General features: G+C 70.4%; 1 protein-coding gene across 2 annotated transcripts in view; it reads left to right on the forward strand.

The window, feature by feature from the left end:
* COL5A1 (collagen type V alpha 1 chain) overlaps positions 1-26,170 on the forward strand; it is a 65,676-nt gene that overhangs the window by 11,999 nt on the left and 27,507 nt on the right. Inside the window, exons 2-29 of one of the 2 annotated variants that reach the window (XM_055132951.1) lie at positions 5,492-5,659; positions 7,159-7,372; positions 8,083-8,245; positions 10,806-10,937; positions 11,258-11,395; positions 12,070-12,303; positions 12,606-12,767; positions 12,864-12,920; positions 15,519-15,560; positions 15,663-15,725; positions 16,394-16,468; positions 16,643-16,735; positions 17,058-17,114; positions 17,620-17,673; positions 17,840-17,893; positions 18,737-18,790; positions 19,164-19,217; positions 19,615-19,668; positions 20,245-20,289; positions 20,966-21,019; positions 21,215-21,259; positions 21,445-21,498; positions 21,571-21,615; positions 21,881-21,934; positions 23,875-23,919; positions 24,284-24,337; positions 25,585-25,629; positions 26,045-26,098. In XM_055132951.1, the coding sequence (XP_054988926.1) occupies positions 5,492-5,659; positions 7,159-7,372; positions 8,083-8,245; positions 10,806-10,937; positions 11,258-11,395; positions 12,070-12,303; positions 12,606-12,767; positions 12,864-12,920; positions 15,519-15,560; positions 15,663-15,725; positions 16,394-16,468; positions 16,643-16,735; positions 17,058-17,114; positions 17,620-17,673; positions 17,840-17,893; positions 18,737-18,790; positions 19,164-19,217; positions 19,615-19,668; positions 20,245-20,289; positions 20,966-21,019; positions 21,215-21,259; positions 21,445-21,498; positions 21,571-21,615; positions 21,881-21,934; positions 23,875-23,919; positions 24,284-24,337; positions 25,585-25,629; positions 26,045-26,098 (2,363 nt within the window). Of the gene's footprint in view, positions 1-5,491; positions 5,660-7,158; positions 7,373-8,082; positions 8,246-8,799; positions 8,867-10,805; positions 10,938-11,257; positions 11,396-12,069; positions 12,304-12,605; positions 12,768-12,863; positions 12,921-15,518; positions 15,561-15,662; positions 15,726-16,393; positions 16,469-16,642; positions 16,736-17,057; positions 17,115-17,619; positions 17,674-17,839; positions 17,894-18,736; positions 18,791-19,163; positions 19,218-19,614; positions 19,669-20,244; positions 20,290-20,965; positions 21,020-21,214; positions 21,260-21,444; positions 21,499-21,570; positions 21,616-21,880; positions 21,935-23,874; positions 23,920-24,283; positions 24,338-25,584; positions 25,630-26,044; positions 26,099-26,170 lie in introns of those variants that run through there. The other variant, XM_055132956.1, reaches the window with a different exon arrangement.

Below are 26,170 nucleotides of genomic sequence, written 5' to 3' on the forward strand. Positions count from 1 at the left end.
GTCCCTCAGCCCGACCCGGGCTCGACTGAGAGTCGCCGGCGGTGGCCGACCTGGCCACGACCCTGATCCGTGTGGAGAGAATGACTCAGATCAGCCACGTGTGTGGGCTCCTGGGCGCCGCGCCCGCGGACGGAACCCCGGGAGGGGGGCTCTGGGGGACGGAACCCCGGGGGGGGTCTGGGGGACGGAACCCCGGGGGGGCCTCTGGGGGACGGAACCCGGGGGGGGGCTCCCGCGGACGGAACCCTGGTGTGGGGGGCTCCGGGGGACAGAACCCCGGTGGGGGGGCTCCCGGGGGCGGAACCCAGTGGGGCTCCCAGAGGCGGAGCCCCTGAGGGTGGGTGGGCTTTTCCCTTCCCTTCAGCTCCAGTCATCCGTGAGTGCTGTGCCCCTTGGCCCTCGTGTGGGTGCCCCTGAGGGGTCTCACGGCATTTCCCGCGTGGGCCAGGGGTCCCCAGTCCCTGGGAAGTGGCCCCTGGCCCGGCCCTGGAGCGTGTGCGGGGTCTGCGCCTCGGGATCTGGACATCTGTGCGCAGGTGCTGCCCCTGACTCGCACCTGCCCCCCCCCATGTCCTGCACCCGCCCTGGGTAGGGGCACTGTTCTCCCGCCTCTCCTGGTGGCTGCCCCGTCTGTCCCACGGCGCCCTGGCAGTGGTGTCCCCGCCCCCCGGCCCACAGCCCTCGTCCCTGCAGCGGGCACTCGGGTGGGGGGCGCCCATCTGCACCGCAGGGTGTCTTCCAGACGGGGCTCTCAGCTCTCGGACCCTGTCGGGTCTGAGGGCCCTGGAAGGGGGTGGCCGCCGCCTCCGCAGAGTTGGGGCCACCCGGGAGCCTGTTCAGGACGGGGGGCTCTGCCCCGGCCCCCCAGGCCCAACCCTCCTGTTTGACGGGACCCGCCTTGGCGTCCCAGCTTGTTTCGGCGACCGGGGGTCTGGGTATGTCTGTGGGGCTGCAGACCCCCTCCCTCCCAGCCCCGCCCCCGCGTCTGTCCTCGCTGCGGGTCTCTGGCAGGGCCCCTGCAGAGCCGCCCCGGCTGACACCCCCTGCACGGCTCCCGGGTCTGCCTCTGTTTCTCCCCAGAGGCCCCGTTGCCCCTCGCCCGTCTCCCTGCGGGGGCTGGGCCCGCCGACTGCCCTCCCGAGGAAGTTCGGAGTGACCCTGTCCCCACAGCGCCCCCAGCTTCACTCCAGGCCCCCTCTAGGCTGGGAGGGGCCGACCCTGTGGCGAGGAGCTGGGCTGGGGGACGGCGCTGCTCGAGGCCCTGTGCTCCCGGGCCCTGATGTTTCTCCAGCTGTGCGTGGGCCCCGGGCACCAGCTCCAGGGCAGCCCGGCGTGGGGCTGGGCACGAGGGCTGCCACTGCTCTTGGGGCCCCCGGGGGCCACACCGCAGGCCGGGCTCGCTGTCCCCCGCCCGTTCTGGCGCCCTGACCTTGCTTCCTGGGAGGAAACAGATTAATCGCCCGCTCCTGGCGGCTGCTGCTGCTGGCAGTGCCCGCACGGCCTCCTGCCCTGGGCAGCTTGGCAGCCAGGCCCATCCCGCTGGGCTCCTGGGCGGGGAGCGCCGGGCAGGACACAGCCCCGGGCGCCAGGCGGCCCGAGCGGCAGGTGCCTGTGGGGCGGGAGGCTCCTGCCGGGGGTCCTGGCTGCTGAGACCCCACAGTCTGGGCTGGCGCTTCTGTCAGGGCCCCCAGGGGCCCAACCCCTGCCCCGCCCCCGGGCCCGTGTCTGACGTGCCAGCATGTACGCAGTGTGTGTGTACACACCTCCGCAGCACCTGCTAATGCACATACAACTGCCATAGGTGGTGCCCGTGCAGCACATTAGGGCACATATGTGCGCTCGTGTGTAACATGTTAGTGTGTACATGTCATATGTGGTGCCCCCATGTTAGAGCATGCGTGCATGTCAGGTTCCCTGCATCACATGTTAGTGTGTGCGTGCACACGTGTGCGCTGAGGGTCCCGGCCCTCTAGCTTCCTCCCGGCTCTTCTGCTGCAGGTGTGCGGGCGCCCCCTGGTGGACAGGGCCCTCCTGCCCACCCTGCCTGCAGGCTGGGCCTCCCCCCCCCCCCCCCCACGCTGCTCTGGGTCCCGGGACTCGGTGCTGCACCCTGGGACCAGGCCTTCGGGGGTGACGGCCGTGGATTCAGGGCAGTGCGCTGGGGTCACTGCCTGAGTCTCCACTGGCAGGGGGTCTGCAGCCCCTCTGAGCCAGCCAGGAGGGGTCAGCCCATCCCGTACACGGCAAAGCTTCCCAATGGGTGGGTGGGTGTCACCGCGTGGGGGGCTGCGAGGGTGGGGGAGGGGCAGCGGGGGTGCCCTGGGGCCTGCTGGGGTGAGGGCGGCCGGCGGGCGGGTGCGGGCTGTGGGACCCTCCTTGGCGGGCTGTAGGACCCTCCTTGGCGCTGTGCAGGGCCCATCCACAGTGCTGACCGCTGGGCTCCGCGGCCCGGCCGGGCCCTTGTCCACCTCTACTGCCTAATGGAGCCTTCGGGGGGGTGGGCCTCAGCCCGCCGTGGACTATGGGGGCTTCTGTACAGAAAGCCCCATGTCCTTTCCCCGGGGCGGGGGACGATGGGGGCCCGGGGCTGGCCGGCCCCCACGACCGTGCTGCCCCCTCTGGGTCCTCCAGCGATGGCGCGCTGGCCGGGAGGGCTGCGGCCAGGCCTGGGCAAAGGCTCTGAGCCTCCCGGCCGAGGAAACGGCCTCCCCGGCTGGCGTCTGGGAAGCACATCAGCCCCGGGCCTGCAGCCTTTGATCCTCTCCCGGACACTCTGGGCTTGCCGCCGGTCTCGAGCCGGCCAGTGCTGGCTCTGCTGTCTGTGGCCCGAGAGCCGCCAGCAGGCTGGCACGGCCGCTGCTTCCCACGCTGCTGGCAGGCGGGATGTCCAGCCCCAGACCTGCCCCTGCCCTGTGGCCGAGCGGGCAGGAGTCCGGCAAAGCTGTGAGGGGCCGTCCCTGAGGACAGACCCCACTGTGGGCCAGCTTGGGGCCTCCGCAGCGTCCAGAGCACCACCAGCACGTGCAGGTCCCACCCTGCCCGCTGGCCCCCCAGCCCTGCCGCCCCTTCCCCGCGCCTCTGAGCCCTGGACTGCGAGGCAGGGGTGGCTGCACCGGGGGCAGGGAGCTGCTCCTGCCGGGGACGTGCTGGCCGCCTCCCATGACCCGCCGACTTGGGGGAGCAGTGACCCCTCGCCTCCTGCCTGCTCAGGGTCAGAGCTGGCCACAGTGTCTTCAGGACGCCGAGGGGGACAGTGTCCTTCACCAGGCTCACGCCTGCCCCTTTCCCCAGGCTCTGGGCATGGGAGCTGGGTGGGGGGTGGGGAACTGCTGGCAAGTGACTCACTGGGAGGGCAGGGCCCCCTTGCAGGTGGGCTTCCTGCTGCGGCCACAGTGGACATTGCTGAGTCCAGCCCCATCACCTAAGGTCCTGCCTGCTGGGTCTTGCTGAGGCTCCTTCAGGCATAGCTGACTCCAGGAGCCCCAGCAGTGAGGAGGCCTGTCCACTCCTGGTGGCCTGAGTCCACACCAGGCTCACCCCTGCAGAGTGAGGAGGCCTGTCCACTCTCCCGGTGGCCTGAGTCCCCACTAGGCCCACCCCAGCAGTGAGGAGGCCTGTCCACTCCTGGTGGCCTGAGTCCCCACCAGGCCCACCCCCGCAGAGTGAGGAGGCCTGTCCACTCTCCCGGTGGCCTGAGTCCCCACCAGGCCCACCCCAGCAGAGTGAGGAGGCCTGTCCACTCTCCCAGTGGCCTGAGTCCCCACCAGGCCCACCCCCGCAGAGTGAGGAGGCCTGTCCACTCCTGGTGGCCTGAGTCCCCACCAGGCCCACCCCCTCAGAGTGAGGAGGCCTGTCCACTCTCTTGGTAGCCTGAGTCCCCACCAGGCCCACCCCAGCTCGGGCCGGTACAGCTGACAGGATTCCTAGTTCCTGGTGGAAAAGCCCCTGGAACTTGCTGGTCTGGTGGGTTGGGGTCTGTGGGCCCCAGGGCTGCTGGGTGGGCTGGCATCCAGCTCCTGGCAGGGGGCTCTGGGCCAGGGGCTCATGGTCGCCCCCTCGTACTGAGCAAGAGCGCCCTGGGCTGTCAGCTGCAGCCTCTGCCCTGGGACCCCCGGCTGAGTTTTCCCTGCCTGGATGGGGCGGGGGCGTCTCTGTGGAATGAGGGTCTCTGTAGGATGTGGGGCTCTGTTGGCATTGGGGGTCTCGGACTTGAGGGCCCCTGTTGGATGTGGGGGTCTCTGTTGGATGTGGGGTCTCTGTTGGACGTGGGGGTCTCTGTTGGACGTGGGGGTCTCTGTAGGATGTGGGGGTCTCTGTAGGATGTGGGGGTCTCTGTTAGACATGGGGGTCTCTGTTGGATGTGGGGTCTCTGTTGGACGTGGGGGTCTCTGTTGGACGTGGGGGTCTCTGTAGGATGTGGGGGTCTCTGTTGGACGTGGGGGTCTCTGTAGGACGTGGGGGTCTCTGTTGGACGTGGGGGGTCTCTGTTGGAGTGGGGGTCTCTGTTGGACGTGGGGGTCCCTGTAGGATGTGGGGGTCTCTGTTGGAGTTGGGGCCTCTGTTGGACATGGGGGTTGAATGCCCCGTGGCGGGGCTGTGCCCAGGGCTGTGCCTGCCTCAGCCAGCCAGGGGCTGGGGTGACATGAGGGAAGCAAGGTACAGCTGACCTGCTGTGTGTGGGGGACTGCGGCACGGAACAGGGTCCTGCCCACCCCAGTCCCTCCGACTCACCCAGTCCCACGCTAATCCCGCCCCTCCCCAACCAACCCCGCCCTCCCCTCCCGTTCCCAACTAGCTCCGCCCAACCTCATCCCTCACTAACTCCGCCCCAGCCCGCCTCTCCAACACTAACCCCGCCCAGTCCCCCACTAGCCCCGCCCCAGCCCCGCCTCTCCAACACTAATCCCGCCCAGTCCCCCCCTAGCCCCGCCCCAGCCCCGCCTCTCCAACACTAACCCCGCCCCAGCCCCGCCTCTTCAACACTAACCCTGCCCAGTTCCCCACTAACCCTGCCCCAGCCCCGCCTCTCTAACACTAACCCCTCCCAGTCCCCCACTAGCCCCGCCTAGCCTCGCCCCTTCGCTAGCCCCGCCTCTCCAATATTAACCCCGCCCAGTCCCCCACTAGCCCCGCCCCAGCCTTGCCCCTTCACTCACCCCGCCCCAGCCCCTCCTCGCCAACACTAACCCCGCCCAGTTTCCCATAACCCTACCCCTTCACCATGAGCCCCACCCCTAGCCCGCCCACCACCAATTCTGCCCCACCCAAGGCCAGCCAGAGATAGCCTCCTCCCTCCACCACCCACTTTGCCTCCACTAACCCTGCCTCTCACCACTAACGGCGCTCCTAACCCCGCCCTCCACTGCTAGCCCCGCCCCTGACTTCGCCCTATCGCTAGCCCCGCCCCTGACACCGCCCCACCGCTAGCCCCGCCCCTCTGCGGCTCTCCCTGCTGCCTGTCCGTGCTCACCTGTGCCCTTTGCTGTTGCAGCCCAGCAGGCAGATCTCCTGAAGGTTCTAGATTTCCACAACCTGCCTGATGGCATCTCCAAGACCACTGGCTTCTGCCCGACACGGCGATCGTCCAAAGGCCCGGATGTGGCCTACCGGGTGACCAAGGATGCCCAACTCAGCGCACCCACGAAGCAGCTGTACCCCAGTAAGAGGGCTGCGTGCTGGGCCCGGGAGGGGGGCTGCGGGCCGGGTCCCGGGGAGCGGTCCCTCGCTTCCTGGCAGGCATCTCCCCGACATGGTCACGGCACCCGTGGCAGGGACCGTGGGCGAGGCGAAGGCCGGCCGCTCAAGGAACCCGCCTGCCCCCGCCCATCTGACTGAGGGACAGTGACTCGCCTCCCTTCCCACCGCGTGTCCTGTGGGGCCAGGTGGGGAGGCTGGGCTCTGCAGGGACCCCTGTGCAGATGCTGGTCCGCAGCCGGGGGCTCAGGCGTGCGCCCCGAGCCAGGCTGTCCTCACAAGTGGCCGCGTTGTGCTCTGTGCCCGGCTCTGCCCAGAATCTTCACCCCCGCCGCTGTCCTCCTGAGAGCAAAGCTGCAGGCCCCGGGGCCTTGGTGGCCACGGTCACTCGGGCCCAAGTCCGGCAGGTCCTGAGACACCAAGATCTCCGTGCACGCCCCGCAGCGCCCCTCCCGGGGCCAAGCGTGTGTCCTGGTCCACAGGTGACACTCTGTGGCCTCGGGTGTGACCCTCCAAGCCACCATGCACCTGTGGGTGTTGCCCCCTGCTCTGGGTCCCCAGGGGGCTCCTGGCTCAGAGGCTTTTGGTGGCCACCGTGTCCGCAGCGACAGCTGCTGTCCGGCCTGAGCCCATCCCCTGGCCCCCGAGGAGGGGGCTGCGGCCTGGACACACAGCTCGGTCCCCGAGGCTTGGCACCCCCAGACTGGCTGCTTGGGGGCCCCTCTGTGCCAGGCCCTGAGCCGGCCTGTCCCACCGTGGCCCCGGTGACCAGCACGTCCCGTCCCCGCCTGGACGCAGGTGTCCATGCTGTCCTCTCTCTGCGCCCCGTGGCCGACACCCTCTTCTGAAACGCCCTCCCGGGGCAGGGCCAGGGGCAGGACCGGTCCAGCCCTCTCCCTCCACCCTGCGTGGCGCGCGGGCCCGGAGCCACCCGCAGCTCCCGGTTCCGTAGGGCTGGTCCGTGGCCGAGGCCTCCGCGCCCGCGGGGCTCAGTTTGTACCAGGCGCCCCGCTGGATGCCCGTTAAACGCAGCTGCACGCCAGGGTGCTGGGGCACCGTGGGCTGCCCCGGCAGAGGGCTGTGCTCTGGGCGCGTCCCGCCCCGCTGCCCGCCCCCGAGTCTCAGGGCACCGAGGGGCCTTAGCGAGCCCCTGCCTGAGGAAGCTTGTGTTCCGGAAGGGCCTAGGGAGGTTCAGACACGATGTCTGGGGGTGTCCGAGCTGAGGAGAGGGTGCTGGAGACTCGCTCCCGAGGGGCCAAGTGAGTTTGTGTTTGAACTGAGTCCTGAGGGGCTGTGCTTGGCCACGTGGTGCCAGGAAGGGCTGCAGGAACCACATGATCAAGGTGCAGGCACAGCGCGGGTGGCCGGGCAGCGTCCGCCAGCCGAGGCCCCCGGCCCCACGCTGCCTGGCGGGCTGCGCCCCCCCCCCCTCCCGTGGTCTCTCACCTCAGTGCTCTGTTCCAGCCTCTGCATTCCCCGAGGACTTCTCCATCCTCACCACTGTGAAAGCCAAGCGGGGCAGCCAGGCCTTCCTGGTGTCCATCTACAACGAGCAGGGCATCCAGCAGCTGGGCCTGGAGCTGGGCCGCTCGCCCGTCTTCCTCTACGAGGACCACACGGGGAAGCCGGGCCCCGAGGACTACCCGCTCTTCAGGGGCATCAACCTGTCTGATGGCAAGTGAGTGACGCCTTCTGCCCGGGGGGTCCCAGTGCGAGGCAGTGGGGCGGCTGGGCCGGGAGGGGGGCGTGTGTGCAGGGCGGGGCTGGGCCGGCGAGTGTGCGGGTCAGGGTCTGCAGACGGGCAGGGCTGGGGCAGGGGGCACCTGGCGCCAGTCTCCTCGCTGGCACTGGGGTGGGAGCTCTTTCTGTTTGATTTTCTTTTTCACTTTTTGGGTCACACCCGGCGATGCTCAGGGGTGACTCCTGGCGGTAACTGGGGGCCCATATGGGATGCTGGGAATCGAACCCGGGTCGGCAGCACGCGAGGCAAATGCCCTCCCCGCTGTGCTATTGCTCCGGCCCCTCCTTGTGTTTGATTTTGCGGCCGCCCCCAGCAGTGCCCGGGGCTCCTCCAGGCCCTGCGCTCAGGGGTCCCTCCTGGAGCGGCTCGGGGACTGTGGGTGCCCTGCCTGCTGTGTCCCGCCCCGCCCGGCCCCTGCCTCCGCCTCTCCCACAGGGAAGTGCCTCAGACGCCGGCTCTGGGGCTCGTGGCCCCCCCGGCCGTCCCAGGAAGCTCTCAGGTCGTCCTCGCGGTTCCGACACACACAGACGTGGCCGTGCTGGCACCGTCTCCAGGCGTGTGCCCGCCCCCAGGCCGCTGCCGCTCAGGGGGCATCTCTGAGGCATCTCTGGCGCCGCGCCCCAGCCCCCCTGTGTGCTGCCCCCCAGGTGGCACCGGATCGCCCTCAGCGTGCACAAGAAGAACGTCACGCTGGTGCTGGACTGCGAGAAGAGGGCCACCAGGTTCCTGGCCCGCAGCGACCACCCGCTCGTCGACACCAACGGCATCGTCGTGTTTGGCACCCGTATCCTGGACGAGGAGGTGTTCGAGGTGAGGCGGGGCGGGGCGCGGGCGACCCCCAGGGACGGGCCTGGGCAGCGACTCCCGGCCCTGTCCAGCTGGGACCCGGGGCCCTGGTCAGCTCGTCCACGTGCAGTGGACTCCTGCGTGGGAGGCCCGGGGTCGCGGGCCCCCACCACAGACAGCACTGGGGGTCCCGTGCTCTGAGTCGGGAAGCTCCCTGCTGTGAGTGGGCGCGGCCTGTCCGCGCGGCCTGGACTCCGCCCACCGTGCTCAGAGCGCTGGGCGTGCGGCGCGGGGTGGGGGCCTCGCGGTGAGCGGGTGCGGGCCCAGGTCTTCCCTGGACCGGGGCTTCTCTCCCGAGGAGGCGCCGAGTGGCTGGCGCTGCTGTGGCCACTCCCTCCCGGTGGCCAGTCACACGTGGGAAAAGAGGTGGTGCCAGACCGGGTGACTGACGGCGGGGGCGGGGGGCGTGGTCACGGCGCATCTGGTGGAGGCGAGAGCCGTGAGGAGCTGGTGGTGCCGACAGCGATGCTGCTGGCGGCGGAGGCCATGGTGGAGGCCATGGCGGAGGCCATGGCGGAGGCCATGGTGGAGGCCATGGTGGAGGCGGTGATGGTGGTGTGGGAGATGATGGTGATGGTGGGAGTGGTGAGAGCGACTGCATCGTGGTGGTGGTGGAGGTGATGGAGCTGAGGGCGGTGAGGGGGTGAGGAGGGGAAGGGACGGAGGTGAGGGCGGGGAGGCGGGGAGGAGGGGAAGGGACGGAGGTGAGGGCGGTGAGGCGGGGAGGAGGGGAAGGGACGGAGGTGAGGGCGGTGAGGGGGTGAGGAGGGGAAGGGACGGAGGTGAGGGCGGTGAGGCGGGGAGGAGGGGAAGGGACGGAGGTGAGGGCGGTGAGGGGGTGAGGAGGGGAAGGGACGGAGGTGAGGGCGGTGAGGCGGGGAGGAGGGGAAGGGACGGAGGTGAGGGCGGTGAGGGGGTGAGGAGGGGAAGGGACGGAGGTGAGGGCGGTGAGGGGGTGAGGAGGGGAAGGGACGGAGGTGAGGGCGGTGAGGCGGGGAGGAGGGGAAGGGACGGAGGTGAGGGCGGTGAGGCGGGGAGGAGGGGAAGGGACGGAGGTGAGGGCGGTGAGGGGGTGAGGAGGGGAAGGGACGGAGCTGAGGGCGGCGAGGCGGGGAGGAGGGGAAGGGACGGAGCTGAGGGCGGTGAGGCGGGGAGGAGGTGCTGTGGTGATGGGGGTGAGGGTGGCGGTGGCCGTGATGTTGCTGACCTGCGTGTCCTCACGCCGTGGTCAGACTGAGTCTGCAGGAGCCATCACCTCTCGCCCGCGTGCTGGACCTTACTCTGTGGCACAGGGATTGCGCATCCGCCCCGTCCAGAGAGGGGGTTCGCGAGGGGCCAGAGGCCCTCACGGGTATATGGGCCTTGGAGGGAAGGGAGGGGTGAGGGGCGGAGTGGGGGAGGGGAGGGGAGGGGGGAGGGGAGGGTGTTGCTTCTCTGGTTCTGCTTTGGGGAGCATATTCTGGGGGAGGGGGACTCCCCCCACCGGAACCAGAAGCACCGTCCTCACCTCCTCACGTCCTCACCTCCTCACACTCCCCTCCTCACCTCCTCACACTCCCCTCCTCACCTCCCTCACACTCCCCTCCTCACCTCCTCACGTCCTCACCTCCCTCACACTCCCCTCCTCACCTCCTCACCATCCTCACCTCCCTCACACTCCCCTCCTCACCTCCTCACGTCCTCACCTCCCTCACACTCCCCTCCTCACCTCCTCACCATCCTCACCTCCCTCACACTCCCCTCCTCACCTCCCCACGATCCTCACCTCCCTCACACTCCCCTCCTCACCTCCTCACCATCCTCACCTCCCTCACACTCCCCTCCTCACCTCCCTCACACTCCCCTCCTCACCTCCTCACAGTCCTCACCTCCCTCACTCCCCTCCTCGCCTCCCTCACACTCCCCTCCTCGCCTCCCCACGGTCCTGCCTGGGGCGTGGTGCCGGGCAGGATGCGCAGGCGCCCAGGGCATCGGTGTCCCCACGGCCTGTCAGCGCGGGGCGGGCCGGGGCAGGTGCCACGTGGGGGCGCGTCCTCAGAGACTGGGCGTCTGTGGTGAGGCGCCCCCGCCGCGGGCAGGGAGGGGCCGCAGCAGCCCCCCTCCAGCGGGCGAGTCCCCCTTCTCGCCACGCCAGCCGTGCGGTGGCGGAGGGGCCACAGAAACCGCAATGGGGGGCTTCTCAGTGGGGCGCGGCCTGTGCGGGGCCGGGGCCGGGCGCTCTGGCCCAGCCGGCACTCGGGAGGCGGCCGCAGGGGGTCCAGCTGGAGGCCCCTGGGCCCAGCCCGTGATGTCTCGTGAGCCCACACACGCTCCGGCTCGGGGAGCAGCAGGCCCCGTGTGCCTAGAGCTGCCCGGCTCTCTGGGCCCCGGGTGCCTGCCCGGGGTGGGGTGGGGGTCCCTAGGAGCGAGGGGACGCGCCCGGGGAGCCTCCCCGGAGTGCACGGGCGGCGCCCGGCCCTTGGGACCCCGGGCTTGGTGGCCCCGTCGCCCCCAGTGCTCGCGAGCTCACGCCTGGCTCCTGCAGGGCGACATCCAGCAGCTGCTGCTGGTCTCGGACCCGCGGGCGGCCTATGACCACTGCGAGCACTACAGCCCCGACTGCGACACGGCCGCCCCCGACACGCCGCAGTCGCAGGACCCCAACCCCGACGAATACGTGAGTGGCTGCGGCCTGGGGCGGGAACCTTCCGCGGCCCCGGGGGCTCCGGGCCCTCCCCGCGGGGGGTGGACTCGAGCCGGGAGGACTCGGGGGGGCCGGGAGGACTCGGGGGGGCCGGGAGGACTCGGGGGGCTGGGGGGACTCGGGGGGGCCGGGGGGACTTGGGGGGGCAGGAACTCGGAGGGGCCCAGGTCTTCCCTCCTCCTTGGGCTTTTCCTGGGCCTGTGTGTCCTGCGGCCCCGTCTGGGGCTCCCGGTGGACCTGGCCCGGCTCTGGCGCCCCCAAGGGCTGAGGCCCCCCTGGCCTTCCCTTCCCAGTACCCGGAGGGAGACGGTGAAGGGGACACCTATTACTACGAGTACCCCTACTACGAAGACACGGACGACCCTGGCAAGGAGCCTGCCCCCACCCAGCAGCCCGCAGAGGTCGCGAGGGAGACCACGCAGACAGCTGAGGTCAGGGGCCTCCACGGTGGGCTCTGGGTGGGCCACAGAGGCGGGGCGGGGGCCATGGGCAGGAGGGAGCCGGGTGGGCCACAGAGGCGGGGCAGGGGCCACAGAGGCGGGGCGGGGGCCACGGGCAGTGGCTTGGCGCAGAGGCTGTTGGCCTTTAGCACACGCTGCAGTGTGGGAGATGGTCCCGCAGGTGACCGGACACTGGCATCCAGTCCAGGTGTGGCCTGGGGCTGCAGTGAGGGGCAGCGATGTCCGGGATGAGCCACTGCTGCCCCCTGCCGCCTCAGCTGGGCCAGATGGGCACAGCGACACGGCTTGGCGCGTGGCTGTGGGTGACCGCGTGCCCGGCGTTGTGGGCCAGTGCGCCCTTGGAGGGGCCTCTCGCCTTCTTTTTAATTTTTTGCTTTTCGGGTCACACCCGGCGATGCACAGGGGTTACTCCTGGCTCTGCTCTCGGAATTACTCCTGGCAGTGCTCAGGGGACCCTATGGGATGCTGGGAATCAAACCCAGGTCGGCTGTGTGCAAGGCAAACGCCCTCCCCGCCAGCCCGCCTGTCGCCTTCCAAGGGAGGCCCCTCCCCCGCCCCCACCCCGAGCCCTGGGCTGTGGGGGCTCCTGGCCGGCCACAGGCCCCGCTGTCTCCCAGCACGTCCCGTCTCTGCTGGGCCCGCAGGAGCAGACCCCACCCCCCACGGACGCCCCCCACGCGCCCGGCCCGAGTGAGGGTCCCGGGAAGGAGGAGGACCCGGACGCAGCCCTGGGGGAGTACGATTACGTGCCCATCGAGGACTACTACACGCCGCCCCCCTACGAGGACAGCTACGGCGAGGGCCCCGACCAGCCCCCCGACCCCGGGGCAGGGGTGGGGGCGCCCACCAGCACGCGGCTGCCTGCCAACGCCTCAAACGTGAGTGCCACCCCCGCCCCCGGCCTGCTGGCGCCGCTCTGGACTCCAGCTGCCGGGCCCTGGCTGTGCTCTGGGACGGGCGCAGGGGAGTGGCCGGGAAGGCCCGGACTTCGCGGGCCGCTGCCCGTCCTCGCGGGCTCTGCCTGTGGCCCCGAGAGTGCCGGGCGGAGCCAGGCCCTTGGCACGTGCCCGGGCCATGAGTGGGTCTGGGGTGACCGTGGCTGCAGCCGGGCCCGGGGCCGAGGGGAGAGGGACGTCGATGGCCTTGTCTTCTGCGGTGACCCTTCCCCCGCGCCCCCCAGCCAGCTCCAGATGACGGGAAGAATGTTCTAGATGGGGAGTTCACAGAGGAGACCATCCGGGGGCTGGATGAGAGCTACTACGACCCCTACTACGACCCCACCATCTCCCCGTCAGAGGTCGGGCCGGGCATGCCGGCCAACCAGGACACCATCTACGAGGGGGTGAGGGGCGCCCGGGCTCGGGGGCGGGGCGGGCGCCGGGCTGGGCCTGTGTTCTGACGGGCTCTTCCCGCCCCCCCACCGGGCTCGCCACCCCAGATCGGAGGGCCGCGCGGCGAGAAGGGGCAGAAGGGCGAGCCAGCCATCATCGAGCCGGTAAGGAGCCCCTGGGGGCTGGGTCCCAGCGCCTGCACCCTCGACACGCACAGGCCCTCGCACAGGCTGTCGGGGCCCCTCGGGGCGGTGGCGCGGCGCCCCGGGGCGGTGTGTCACTCATGGTTTCTTTTGTGTGACAAGGAGATGCGGGCGTCCAGGAGGGGCTGGGAGGTCGCTGGGAACCGCAGACCCTGAGGCAGCTTGGTCAGCCGCCCAGGGTGGGCCTGGCGGGAGCTCAGGCACCCAGGAGTATCCTCGGGTACCCGCGTCCCCGGCAGGGGCCAAGCACATGGGTGGGGGCAGGCGGTGGCCACTGAGTGGCAGCAGTCCCCAGACCAGGGGCTGGCCGTAGAGGCCACACACATGCATGCGCACACACACACACACAACCCCCGCACTCATGCACACACACACTCATATGCATACGTTCATGCACATGCACGCACACATGCACATGTATGCACATGTGTAAATTCAGTCACACATGCGCACACACATGCACACACATGCACACATGCACGTGTAAATTCAGTCACACACATGCACGCTCATTCATTTATACACACTAGTACACACATACGTGCACACACAGTAACCCACACATGCACACTGACAAGTGTGCATCTTCCTGGGATGCGCTGGAGGCCAGAGTCCTGTCCTGCAGCCAGCCTGGGGTCACAGCAGGGGAGCTGCCAGGGCATATCCTGGGGGGCCGATGGAGGAAGTGAAGTTGGGGCTCCCGGGACACGCTGACCGTGGGGTCCTGGGATGGAGACAGGTGGTCTGTGTGCAGCTGGGAAGCCCCTGGCCAGGGCAGCAGGCCGTATCCGGCTCTGAGACCCCAGGGCGGGAGGGTCAGCCAAGTTCTCAGGCTTGGTCCTACTCCTGGTCTGCAGAGGCTTCTAGAGCCCCGCACAGGCGGTCTGGGTGGGTGGAAGCTCTCCTGACAGGCCTGACGGGGAAGGACCTGCTGCTACACGGTGTGGGGGCGTGGGGCACTCAGCTTCCGCTGTGTCCCCCTGGCCCCCGGGCGCTGGGCTGGGCGAGGGGGCGTGGCTGGGCGAGGGGGCGTGGTGGGCGAGGGGGCTGGGCTGGGCAAAGGGCATGGCTGGGTGAGGGGGCGGGGCTGGGCTGGGCGATAGGGCGGGGAGAAGGGCGTGGCTGGGCGAGGGGCGTGGCGTGGCGAGGGGGCGTGTTTGGGCGAAGGGGCCGGGCGAGGGGCGAGGCTGGGCAGTTGCAGAGCGGGCTGTGCAGAGCGGTGGTGAGTGCAGGGGTCCCCGTGCTCCCGCCGGCCCCGTGCACTGGGCTTTCCCGAGGGGACTGGGAGGGGCGGGGAGCCAGTCGCCAGAGGGAGGGAGGGGCTCGGGCTGCGCCTGTCCTGGTGTCCCCACTAAGCAGTGCTCTGGGGTACGGGCCAGCCTGGGCCGCTCCTGACCAGGCTTCCCCCGGAAGTGGGTGGACACTGGCCGGGGTGGGGGCGGGGCCGAGGTGCTCCCAGGGGGTCAGGGGGCCGCACATCTGGATGCAGTTAGGGTCCCCGCCCCCGGCGCTGTGTAAACAGTTGGCGCTTCTCCACCGGGCTGGTCGCCAGCCGCCCGCAGCGCAGCTCACAGCAGCAGATGGCCGGTCCCCTGGGACGCCACGTGGGCCTGGGGCGGCCCCCAGACCCTGGGCCTGCCGGAGGGGTGCCCTGCGCCCGGCTCCGGAGACCCGCCCACCGTCACTCACAGCGGGCCCCGCCCAGACCCAGACCCAGCCCCTCGCTGCCGCCCAGCAGGCAGCCCCCGAAGGCCAGGGCGCCCCTCGCGGGAGGGCCAAGCTCAGCGGCCCTGGGCCTCCCCGGGGCCCGTCCTGGGCGCCCGAGAGGCCCCGCCTCTGGCTGTGCAGTGGACACGGCGCCAGGGCCGCTGGCCTGGTGGTGTGTGGCCGGGCAGTGCCGCCCGCGGGGGTGGCGGGGGCTTCCCAGGGGCTGCTGGGAACGGAGCCCCCGGCCCCGCGGCCCAACCGCGCTCATCTGGGCGTGACCGCGAGGGCGCCGGTGCTGTCCTCTGCAGGGACGGGGGTCCTGGCCCCTGGCTGACCCCAGCTCGGTGCCCCGCAGCCCTGGGGCTCCCTTGGGTGGGCACAGTCTTTACCCCCTGGGGAGCAGGTCACGCTCTTGAGGGCCTTTCACGCTGGGAGATTAGTCTGGAGCCTCCCGGAACAGTCTAGAATGGCCCCAAGTAGTCCAGGGCAGCTGCCTCCTCCCCCGCCCCCCACCCTGCCCCGCGCCGTGGCCCACACAGCCGGGGCCTGCCCAGCAGGAAGGCCAGACGGTCGGACCCTGGGCTACGACCCCCGGGCCCCAGCCTGAAGCCCTGCGGGGTGCAGTGTCCGGCCGCACTCTGGGGGGCGGCTGAAGTGAGCGTGTGGCCGCATGGGCCCCACGTGCCCTGGGAGACGTCTGCACGGGGGACAGGGAGGGGGACGGGGGGGGAGGGGGGACGGGAAGGCAGGGACGGGAAGGGGGGCGGGAAGGCGGCCTGGCCAGGGAGGGGCCCCGAGGGGAGGGAGGGGAGGGCAGACACTGGCCAGGGGCCTCACGCGTGTCTCCCACAGGGGATGCTCATCGAGGGCCCCCCTGGCCCCGAAGGCCCCGCGGTGAGTAGCCGCCCCGGGCTGCGCTGGGGGGAGGCGGGTGCTGGCGGCTGGGTTTGGGGGGGGCTGCGGCCCCTCCGCGTTACTCACTTGCTCCTCCCCCAGGGTCTCCCAGGACCTCCTGGAACGACGGGTCCCACCGGCCAAGTGGGCGACCCCGGAGAGCGGGTGAGGGTGACCCCACGGCCGTGTCCTCCTCACGCCCCCATGCCCTCCCCCTCCCCCGCCACCGCAGAGCACGCGGCACCCCAGAGCCCCCCTGCGAGCAGCTGCCTCAGCTGCGGGCGCTGGGGGCACGGGGCCGTCTCACGGGGCCGTCTCCGTGGCCCCTTCCTCACTGGCTGGGAGTCCACCGTCAGGCTGGGGGTCTACCGAGGGGCTGCCTGCCGTAGGTCGTGGTCCAGGGCTCCATCCGGGGGACAGGGTCCTCCCCACCTGGCCAGGACTCGCTGGTCTGCTGTGCCCCCTAGTGGGGCCCGGGGGTACTGCAGTCCCGTTGGCCGTTTTCTCCCGTGCTGGCCCCACTCTGTGCTGGGGTCAGCAGCTTACAGGGGTGGGTGGCCCCAGCCTGGCTCCCCTCGGCCCCCCCAGCTGTGCTGACAGGGAGAGGTGCGTGCTCAGGGGTGCCACCCCACCACGCCCCCGTGCCCTGCTGCCCGGAAGTGCTGCCTTCCCCGGACCCTCCCAGAGCCCCTCTGCCCCTCCCCACCCGCAGCCAGCCGTCAGCTCTGGGCTTGGGTTCCGGAACGTTCCATTTCTAGGGGTGCCTGCATTGTCCCTGATGCTCCCGCCCCTCTGCAGGCCCCACGCTGACCTTCTCCCCCCTCTTCCTGCAGGGTCCCCCTGGACGTCCAGGCCTGCCGGGAGCTGACGGGCTGCCTGGGCCCCCCGGGACAATGCTGATGCTCCCCGTAAGGGCCCCAGGGGGCGGTGGGGGCTGGGCGCTGACCCCTTCCCAGGAGACCGCCAGGCCCCGGGCTCCGGCCCTGGAAGGAAGCCAAGGGCACCTGCTGGCCCACCTGTGGCCCTGGTGTCCCCTGGTGCCCCCCAGCGACCCCTGGTGACCCCTGGTCTTCCGCCTGCAGTTCCGGTTTGGGGGCGGCGGCGACGCGGGCTCCAAAGGCCCCATGGTGTCGGCGCAGGAGTCGCAGGCTCAGGCCATTCTCCAGCAGGCCAGGGTGAGCGGGGCGGGGCGGGGCCCACGCTGCCCGCAGGGGTGGGGCGGGCGCGGGGGGCCGTTTGCTGGGCACCCAGAGCCCGGCCTGCGAGAGGAAACGTGTACCCGGTGATGACACCCAGCGGGGCCGGGTGCTCCGGGCTGTGCAGGTGGGCGCCCGCCCCGTGCGCTAGGGCACCGAGGCCCGGTCAGGTGCCCCAGTGGACGGAGCCCCTCCCTGGCCTTGCCGCACTGGCCCAGGAGCCCTGGGCAGCGGGTGGAGGTTCTGGGCCCCGTGACCCGCCGGGCCGAGCCCTGCACTCAGCGTCCCCGTTCTCTTGCAGCTGGCCTTGCGAGGCCCGGCTGGCCCGATGGGACTCACAGGGAGGCCGGGTCCTGTGGTGAGTGGACAGCTGCGGGTGGGCGCTGCGCAGGGGCGTGGGGACCCTCGTGCCGATCACCTGGAGACAGTGCTCCTTCCCGCCCCTGTTAGCACCTCTTTGGGGTGGGGTTGGGGGCTGCACAGACACCGCCTGCTTTTGCCCTTTGCCGTGACCCCGGGGTTCCCGGCCTCTTTGGGGTCCTCAGAGGCCCACACGGTCCTCCTCTCCCGCTCTGCTGCACCCCTGCTCTGACCAGGCTCTAGAACCTGGGGCTTACACTGCAGAGGGGCAGGGCTCCACACCCCAGCCCCTCCCCAGCCTCCCCCCTTCCTCCCCGCCCCTCCCCCTCCTCCCCTCCCCTCCCTACAGCTCCCCGCTCCTCCCTGCACCTCCTGCCCCCCCCCCCGCCCCTGTGCGCTATGTCTGTGTAGGGTGCTGGGCATGGGGAGCTGTGGGAGAGGCAGAACGTCTGCTCATCCCCAGGGCCCCCGCCGGCCACCCCAACCCCGTCCTGTCTCCCTAGGGCCCCCCTGGCAGCGGTGGCCTGAAGGGTGAGCCTGGAGACATGGGGCCTCAGGTACGCGGCTCCCCACTGGGGGTGGCAGCGGGGGGATGTGTGGGTGCTCTGTCCCGGTCTCTCCTGTCGGGAGGGCACCCCAGGTCCGGGGGGAAACTGGGAACAGGGATTTGCTTTTCCTGGGAAGCACAAGTCTGACTGAATCCTGTCCTGTGACTCCGGACAGGGTCCTCGCGGCGTGCAGGGCCCGCCTGGCCCCACAGGAAAGCCGGGCAGAAGGGTAAGTCAGCCGGCAAGGGGGGCACAGGGGCCCTGGCAAGGGCCAGTGCCAACCCGACCCAACCCAGCCCGCCAGGCTCTGCTGCCCAAGGCCCACACACTCCCACCGTCCATGGCTCATGTGACCCCCTACGGGTCCACCTCCACCTGGCTGTGGCCACAGATGGGAGACCTGGCCACTCCGCGGCCCTGCCCCAAATTCCTCGGCCTGCCCACCTCAATACCCCGCCTGTTTCTGGCCCCGCCCACCCGGACCTTACCAGAAGGCCCCGCCCACTCCTGGCCCCACCCACCCATATGCCCCGCCCGCTCCTGGCCCCACCCACTCACGTGTCCTGCCCACTCCTGGCCCCACCCACCCAGATGCCCCGCCCACTCTCTGTCCCACCCACCCAGGTGCCCCGCCCACTCTCTGTCCCACCCACCCAGGTGCCCCGCCCACTCCCTGCCCCACCCACCCAGGTGTCCCGCCCACTCCTGGCTCCACCCACCCATGTGCCCTGCCCCATTCCTGCTGGGCCGACTCTGCCTGCCCTTTCCTGCTGTGGCCTCCACTGAGGCGGTCGGGCTGACCGACCTGGCTTCCCCCACTCTGCAGAAGCCCGTGTCCAGGGAGGTCCACTTCCGAGGCCCCGCCTGCGGGCGCTGTGTGGCCTCAGGGTGGTGTCCCCAGCACTGGGGCCCCTATTCGGGGAGCGGGTGCGCTGGGCACTGGGGCTCAGGCGTTTGGCCTGAGGGGCCCCTTCCATGCAGGTGGGGGTGGGCAAATGCGGGAGCTCCCCACTTGGCCCCCAGGAAGCCGTGGGGGCCACCTTTGTGGTGCCACCTGCCTCCTCTGTTGCAGGGCCGGGCTGGGAGTGACGGAGCCCGGGGAATGCCCGGCCAGACGGGCCCCAAGGTAGGTGCCCCCTGCCCACCGCGCACTGCCCGGTGTCTTGAGCGAACAGACCGGCTGACGGGGCCCAGGCCACGGGGAGGGGAAGGTCTCCGGGTCCCTCGAGGTCAGCGGCGTCCTCGGCCCTCTGCAGAGGCACCTGGCAGCACCCGGTGGGTGGGCGGGGCAGAGGGAGGGGGTCCCTGTGCCCGCTGCCCCACCCGCCCCAGAGGGGCAGGACAGGCGGGCGCCCTCTGGCTTGGCACCGCCCGCGGCTCAGGCTGGGGCCCCACGTGAGCCTCTGCGGCCGTCGCTGGTGGGGTGAGGCTCGGGGCTGGCAGTGCCCGCCCGGGGGGGGGCGAGCTGTGCAGACTCAGCACCCGCCTCTCTCCCATAGGGCGACCGGGGCTTCGACGGCCTGGCGGGGCTTCCTGGGGAGAAAGGTCACCGGGTAAGTGTCCCCGACAGTCCTGGGCGCGGGCGTGTCCCCTCTGGCAGCCCAGGGTGCAGTCTGGGGACCCCTCTGGGCATTGTGCCTGCGCCTGGGCCGCCCCCGCCCCAGCAGCCTCGGCCCACCGGGGACAGGCTCTGGGCTCTGCTGTGGCCCAGCAGCGTCTGCAGGGGCCGAGGGCCCTTTGAGGGGCAGTGGGCAGTGGAGACCCTCGGCATCTCGTCCGTCGGGGGGCCCGCCCGCCACCCCACAGGAGCGCCCAGTCCCTGCGGCCGGCGTGAGCCCTCCTGCTCGCGGAGCCCCAGAGCGTCTGTGACTGTGGACGCCTCCGGGTCAGGGTTTGGGGGTCAGTGTGGGGCGGGGCCACGCCTCTCAGGTGGCTCCTGTCTCTTCCTAGGGCGACCCTGGCCCTTCCGGCCCCCCGGGCCCCCCGGGAGACGATGGAGACAGGGTAAGTGCCCGCACCTGGCCCCCGGGGGCTTGGCGCCCGCCTGGCCCTCACAGCGCGGGCTGGGCGGCTTCGGGGCAGGCGGGCACGGCGGGCGGGCGGGCGGGCTCCGGGGCTGCAGGCCACGTGCCGCGACGTGAGGCCGCAGGAGCGAGGCCACTGGGGTCCGTGTCCTTCACATCTCGGGTGCTGGACGCCCGCCGGCCTTCGCCTGTCGGTCGTGTTTCCGTCCCCTCACACCGGTGCCTCTGGCCGTGCCGCGTGTTGGCCACGTGTCCACAGAGCCGGCCTCCTGGGCAGCACCTCGGGCATGCACTGTCCGCCCACCCCGGCCACCCCATAGCGTGTCCCACCCCCCGCCAGCCCATCCTCCCCCCGCCCCTCCCCCTTCCCCCCGCTCGTCCCTCCTCGGTCCCCGCCGCTCGCCCTGGCCCAGCCCTCGCCTGATGCCGCAGCTCCCACGCAGTCCCCAGCCCCAGCGAGGCCTGTCCCCGGCCCGGGCGGGACGCCGGGCTGTCCGGACCCTCGCCAGGGCTCCCGTGTGGCTCGTCCCTAAGTCCCTGCCCTCGTTCTCCTCAGGGTGACGACGGAGAAGTCGGCCCCCGCGGCCTGCCCGGGGAACCCGTAAGTGTGCTGGCTGCTGGCTGACCCCGGGCCCCTCGGAGCACTGCTCAGAGAGCGCTCAGCCTGGGACCCGAGCCAAGGGGCGGCTGACGGGCGAGCAGATCGGGCAGGGGCGAGGGGGCTCGCGCTAGAAGCACCAGGCCGGGCGGGTCCATCTTGGGGGCAGCTGCATGGTGGGTGTTGGGGCCCCCCGGTCGCACACGGCTCCTCTGGGCACAGGTGCTGCCTGTGGGGGCTCAGTGGGGGCTCAGGGCCGCCCCAGGGGGGCTCCCAAGGACCCTCCACTCTCCCGGCGCCTTTGCGGGTCGGCTGGGGAGAGGCGCCGGGCCAGGACTCGGCACCCGCCCCACCCCGCAGCCCTGCGCCACGCGTGCCCGCGGAGGGTGGGGCCCGGCGGGGGTGGCCGTGCCATCAGGCAGTCCAGGCCCCTGTCCCAGCACCCGGCCGTCCCCTCCGCGCAGCCCTGGGCCCCGGCTCCAATGTGGAGACTCAGGCCTGATTCGAGCCCCAGCGTAGCCGACAGGGTGGCGGGCGCCCAGGGTGCAACTCCCCGGCCCTGGGGGCGCCCCCAGCCCCCGTCTGAGCGCTCAGCTGGCCCCGGGCACCCAGCGGAGGGCGGGCCCTGGGGTCACGGAGAGCAGGAATGGACCGAGCCCCTCTCTCCGCTCTCTCGCAGGGGCCGCGCGGTCTTCTGGGCCCCAAGGGGCCCCCAGGCCCTCCCGGCCCACCCGTAAGTCTGAGCCCCCCTGCATGTCTGCCTGTCCCCCCACCCGGTACCCCCATGCCACCACGGGCCTGACGTGCGTGCTGACCCCACCTGCACACGGGCCATGGTCGCTGCTCCTCCCCGCGGTCACTGCTCCCCGAGGTCACTGCTCCCCGCGGTCACTCTCCTCCCCGGCTCTCAGCGGGTTCCTTCCTGCAGGGCGTGACGGGCATGGACGGCCAGACGGGCCCCAAAGGCAACGTGGTGAGTGTCCGGGGTCCCTGTCCTGCCCGTGGCCAGTGCGTGGGGGACCTGCTGTGGCCAGGCAGGCGGGAAGGCTCGGGGTCGGGGCGCCCAGAGCAGGGCAGCGACGCTGTGTCCTGCTAGTGCCCGGCCCCCTGCCCGCCCGGGTGGGAGCTGGCGCCTCCAGCCGTTGCTGTTCCCCACAGGGCCCGCAGGGAGAGCCCGGCCCCCCGGGACAGCAGGGCAACCCCGGCGCCCAGGTGAGCGGTGGGAGTGAGGGTGGGGTGGGCGGGGGTGGCCACGGCGTGCTCACCTGTCCCCTCTCCCCCTAGGGCCTGCCAGGACCCCAGGGCGCCATCGGCCCTCCCGGGGACAAGGTACGCGGCTGGGCTGGGTGCTGAGGGAAGGGCCGCACCCCTGCCCTCCTGGCCCCGCTTCCTCCCGTGCCCCTCCCCTCGCTCTCCACACGTGCCCGGCAGCCAGGCCTCAGGGCATCTGGCCACCCCAAATACGTCCTGCTCGGGTGGGTCCCAGTCTTCAAGCCCCCAGCCCCAGGGCCCTTCGGGGCTGGGTCTCCGGGCGGAACCTGGGCCCCAGGCCCTGGGGGTGAACCCAGGCTCAGGCGTCTCTGGTTCGTTCTAGGGTCCCCTGGGCAAGCCCGGCCTCCCAGGAATGCCCGGCGCCGATGGACCCCCGGTGAGTGCCCTACCCACCGCACCCCTGCACACCCATGTGTGCACATACAGACACACACGCAGTCACTCACAGACACACGCAGTCACACAGACACACAGTCACACACACACAGTCACACACACACATGCAGTCACACAGACACACACACAGTCACAGTCACACAGACACACTTGCAGTCACACAGACACACAGTCATACAGACACGCAGTCACACAGACACACAGACACACAGTCACACAGACACACATGCAGTCACACAGTCACACACAGACACACACACAGTCACTTAGATACACAGACACACACAGTCACTTAGATACACAGACACGCAGTCACACAGGCACACACAGTCACAGACACATGCAGTCACACACAGACACATACACAGTCACAGTCACACACAGATACACATGCACACGCTCACAAGTAATCACACGTAGTCACACAGACACACGTAGCTCACTCATGCACATTTACACATGTGTACCTGCTAATACAGATTAATGTACATGCTTCCTCCATACCGTTCTCATATATTCACTCACACATGCCCATTCACATATTCACGCACATGATTCACATACAGACTCATTCTTACTCGTGCATAGTCACACATCCACATAATCACATACATGTTCCATACGCAGACTCACTCACATACAGTGACACATACACATATTCATGCTCATACATTCACACATATGCTCACACTCACATATGCTCTATATAGATTCACATTCACATACACAACCTACATACATACACACCCACTGTTACACATAGTACGTGTTTACACACTCATATGCTCATGTATGTGCACTCACACATGTACACATTCATGCACATACACATGTACACATATTCTCATGTGCACACATACGTCGCACACGTACTCACGTGAGCGGCCACTCGAGGGCACCGTCTCCCACATGCAGCCCTCGCGCCCCAGAATGGCGGCTGGGAAGCCAGAGCCCCGGTGGGCGCGGATGGAGTGACCCCAGTTCCCCGGGCGGCTCGCACGCTCAGGCGCTGCGTGTCTGGGCCCAGAGCAGAGGCCCGGGCAGGAGGTGCTGGGCCTGGCTCCAGGCCGTCCGTCACGCGCCCGAGTCGGGGAGGGGGCGCCGCGTGTGCCAGGGCGTATTTTTAGCACCCCAGGAGGGCGGGTGATCGGAAAATGTGTTTGCAGCATGAGCACAGCTGTGCAGCCAAATTAGACGCCCTGAAATAGCAGCGGGTGTTGGATCCGGCGTGGGGCCGCTCGGTCCCGTGTGAGTGCACGTGTGTGCCAAGTGTCTGTGGGAGGGGTGCGTGTGCGCAGGTGAGTGGCCTCACGTGTGTGCACGGGAGTGCCCGTTCGTGCTGGTGGCTGTGTGCGCATGCATCTCTGTCCGTGGTACGTGCCGGACACGTGCGCTGCCTCGTGTGGGATGTGTGCGTGTGGGGGGCAGGTACTGTCCGTGTGTGCTGAGCAGAGCGAGTGTGCAGGGGGGGCGTGGGGGTCCGTGGGAGGGTCAGCCCCACCCTGCCCAGAGCGTCTGGGCGAGTGGGAGGCCACCAGCGCCGTGACGGGCGTTTACTGCTCCGATGACCCACTAAAGACTGGCCGTGGGGCGCCTCTGCCTCGTGTCTGAGCACTGTGGCAGCTCGGCGAGAGACGCAGAGACGACACATGTTTAGCCGTGTCATCTTCGCGCTGTAATCCACACGCACACGTAATTGCGCCTCATTAGCCCTCACCGCTTGGTTTCCGGGGTGAGGCCCCGCTGCGCTGTGCTGGTCGGTGCTGGGCACGCACTGACCTCAGCTGGCCCCAGCCCCCCCACGCCGAGGCTGGCAGGAGCCCAAGGCCCAGGGTCCAGCTTCGGCTCCGTCCTCCCCCACACACAGCTGAGGGCCCCCACAGAGCTGACAGCCTCTGACTGGCCGCTTCTCTCCCACAGGGACACCCCGGCAAAGAAGGGCCTCCCGGCGAGAAAGGCGGTCAGGTGGGTCACTGCTCAGCCCCTGCAGCAGACACAGCCTCGGACTCCCCACCCAGTGCTCTGACACCCCTGAACCTGGGTCCCGAGCCACCAGCTGTGTGTCCCAGGGGGCCCGGCCTGGGCGACGTCCCCCTTCCCCCCTGGTGGGGGGCTGGCACGGAGCCTGGGAGAGGGCGGGCTACATGCTGCAGTGCGGGGTCCCGCGGGGCCGGGGGACTCTTATCCCCCTGCTGCCCAGGCTCTGCGTTAGGGCCCCTTCGAGAAGAAAGCAGGGCACCCCTCCCTGCGCACGACCCCGCAGAACCCCTCCCTGCGGAGGCCGGGAGGGTGTCAGGAGAGACTCAGCACCTGCTTCCTTCTCTTTCAGGGTCCCCCTGGGCCCCAGGGCCCACTCGGCTACCCCGGCCCTCGGGGAGTGAAGGTGAGTCCCGCCACACCCCACTGCTCGGCCTCAGCGACGAGGCGCAGGGCTGAAGGCTGAGGGCTGAGGGTGCAGGGCTGAGGGCATAGGGCTGAGGTGAAGGGCTGAGGGCGCAGGGTGCAGGGCTGAGGGCGCAGAGCTGAGGGTGCAGAGCTGAGGGTGCAGGGTGCAGAGCTGAGGGCTGAGGGTGCAGGGCTGAGGGCTGAGGACGCAGGGCTGAGGGTGCAGGGCTGAGGGCGCAGGGTGCAGGGCTGAGGGCGCAGGGCCGAGGGTGCAGGGCTGAGGGCTGAGGGTGCAGGGCTGAGGTGCAGGGCTGAGGGCTGAGGGTGCAGGGCTGAGGTGCAGGGCTGAGAGTGCAGGGTGCAGGGCTGAGGGCGCAGGGCAGGGCTGAGGGCTGAGGGCGCAGGGCTGAGGGCTGAGGGTGCAGGGCTGAGGTGCAGGGCTGAGGGTGCAGGGTGCGGGGCTGAGGGCGCAGGGTGCAGGGCTGAGGCCGCAGGGTGCAGGGCTGAGGGCTGAGGGTGCAGGGCTGAGGGCGCAGCCCTGTGGGGTCAGGATGGGGTGACCTGGCCCCTGTGCCCCAAGCCCGTCACAGACAGTGGTCCCGGCTCAGGGGGGTTCTGGGCGTCCCGGCCCGCCATCTGCACGGTCTAGGTGAACTTTGTCCCCACACCCCGGGAGCTGCCCCAAACCTGCCCCTTGACACAGGCTGACCCTGGGCTCCGCCCCCGCCCCACCCCTGCCGGGCATCGGCTGCTCAGCCCAGGCCATGGCCCTCCCGTGTCAGTCCCTCCTGCCTCCCAGGCTCCGGCCACCAGAGGGCGCTGCAGCCTGTGGCCCGACAGGGCTCCTGGGCCTCAGCCTGCTGCTGAATCTGCTCCTTGGCCCGGCCTTGGGAGGGGGGCTGGCCTCAGCTGTGCCCGTGGGGTGGGGCAGGGGGGGCTCCGCGTGGGTAGGGCGGGAGCCTGCCCTGAGTGTCCTTTCTCCACGGGGCAGTTACGGTTCTTAGTGAGGTCACTTGGATGCCTGGGGCCACCCTGCCCCTCATCCAGAGGGCCCTGAAATTCATGACTGCAGCCTGGGAGCACTGTTTAGGGAGCATCGCTGGGCTCTGGGCTCTGTGGCCCCAGACACGCACCAGCGAGGCAGCGAGGTGGCTGGAGTCTGGGCATGTCAGGCCCAGCGGAGGGAGGGAGAGACCCTCCTATGCGGCCCAGGGGCTGAGACCCCCGCCCTTCTCTGTTCTGCAGGGGGCAGATGGCATTCGCGGCCTGAAGGGCACCAAGGGCGAGAAGGTGGGTGCCGCCCCCAGAGCCCACGAGGCGCCCACGGGTCCTGAGCGCCCGTCTGGGGGCGTGGGCCCTGGCTCCTCTCGTGTGTCCAGACCAGAGGCCACAGCCACGGAGACTGAGGCGGCCTCTCGCGGGGTGACCACGCGCCCCATGGCCTCGTCTCCGGGCGCGGCTGGAGGGGTGGCCGGCGGCGGGGGCCTGAGCGGGCCGGGCTGTGCCCAGCGCGGGTGACCCTGCGGCCTCTGGCCTTGGCCGTGCAGCTCGCGGGGCCTCCCCGCCGTCCTGGCTGGGCCCGAGGGGGCAGGAGGCCCGAGGAGGGGCTGTGGGCAGCCGGGGGGCGGGACTGTGGAGGGTCTGGGCACCCCTCCTGGTCCCTGCCCGGCGGGTCTCGGTCCCAACTGGGCTCTGGTCCCCGCAGGGTGAAGACGGTTTCCCCGGGTTCAAGGGGGACATGGGCATCAAAGGCGACCGGGTGAGTGAGGGCCGGGGGGTGGGGCCCGGACGGGCGGCAGGGCCGGGTGGGCGGGTCCTCACCTCCTCTCCT

Source organism: Sorex araneus, chromosome 1, assembly GCF_027595985.1.
Source record: "Sorex araneus isolate mSorAra2 chromosome 1, mSorAra2.pri, whole genome shotgun sequence".
NCBI classification, from domain to species: domain Eukaryota; kingdom Metazoa; phylum Chordata; class Mammalia; order Eulipotyphla; family Soricidae; genus Sorex; species Sorex araneus.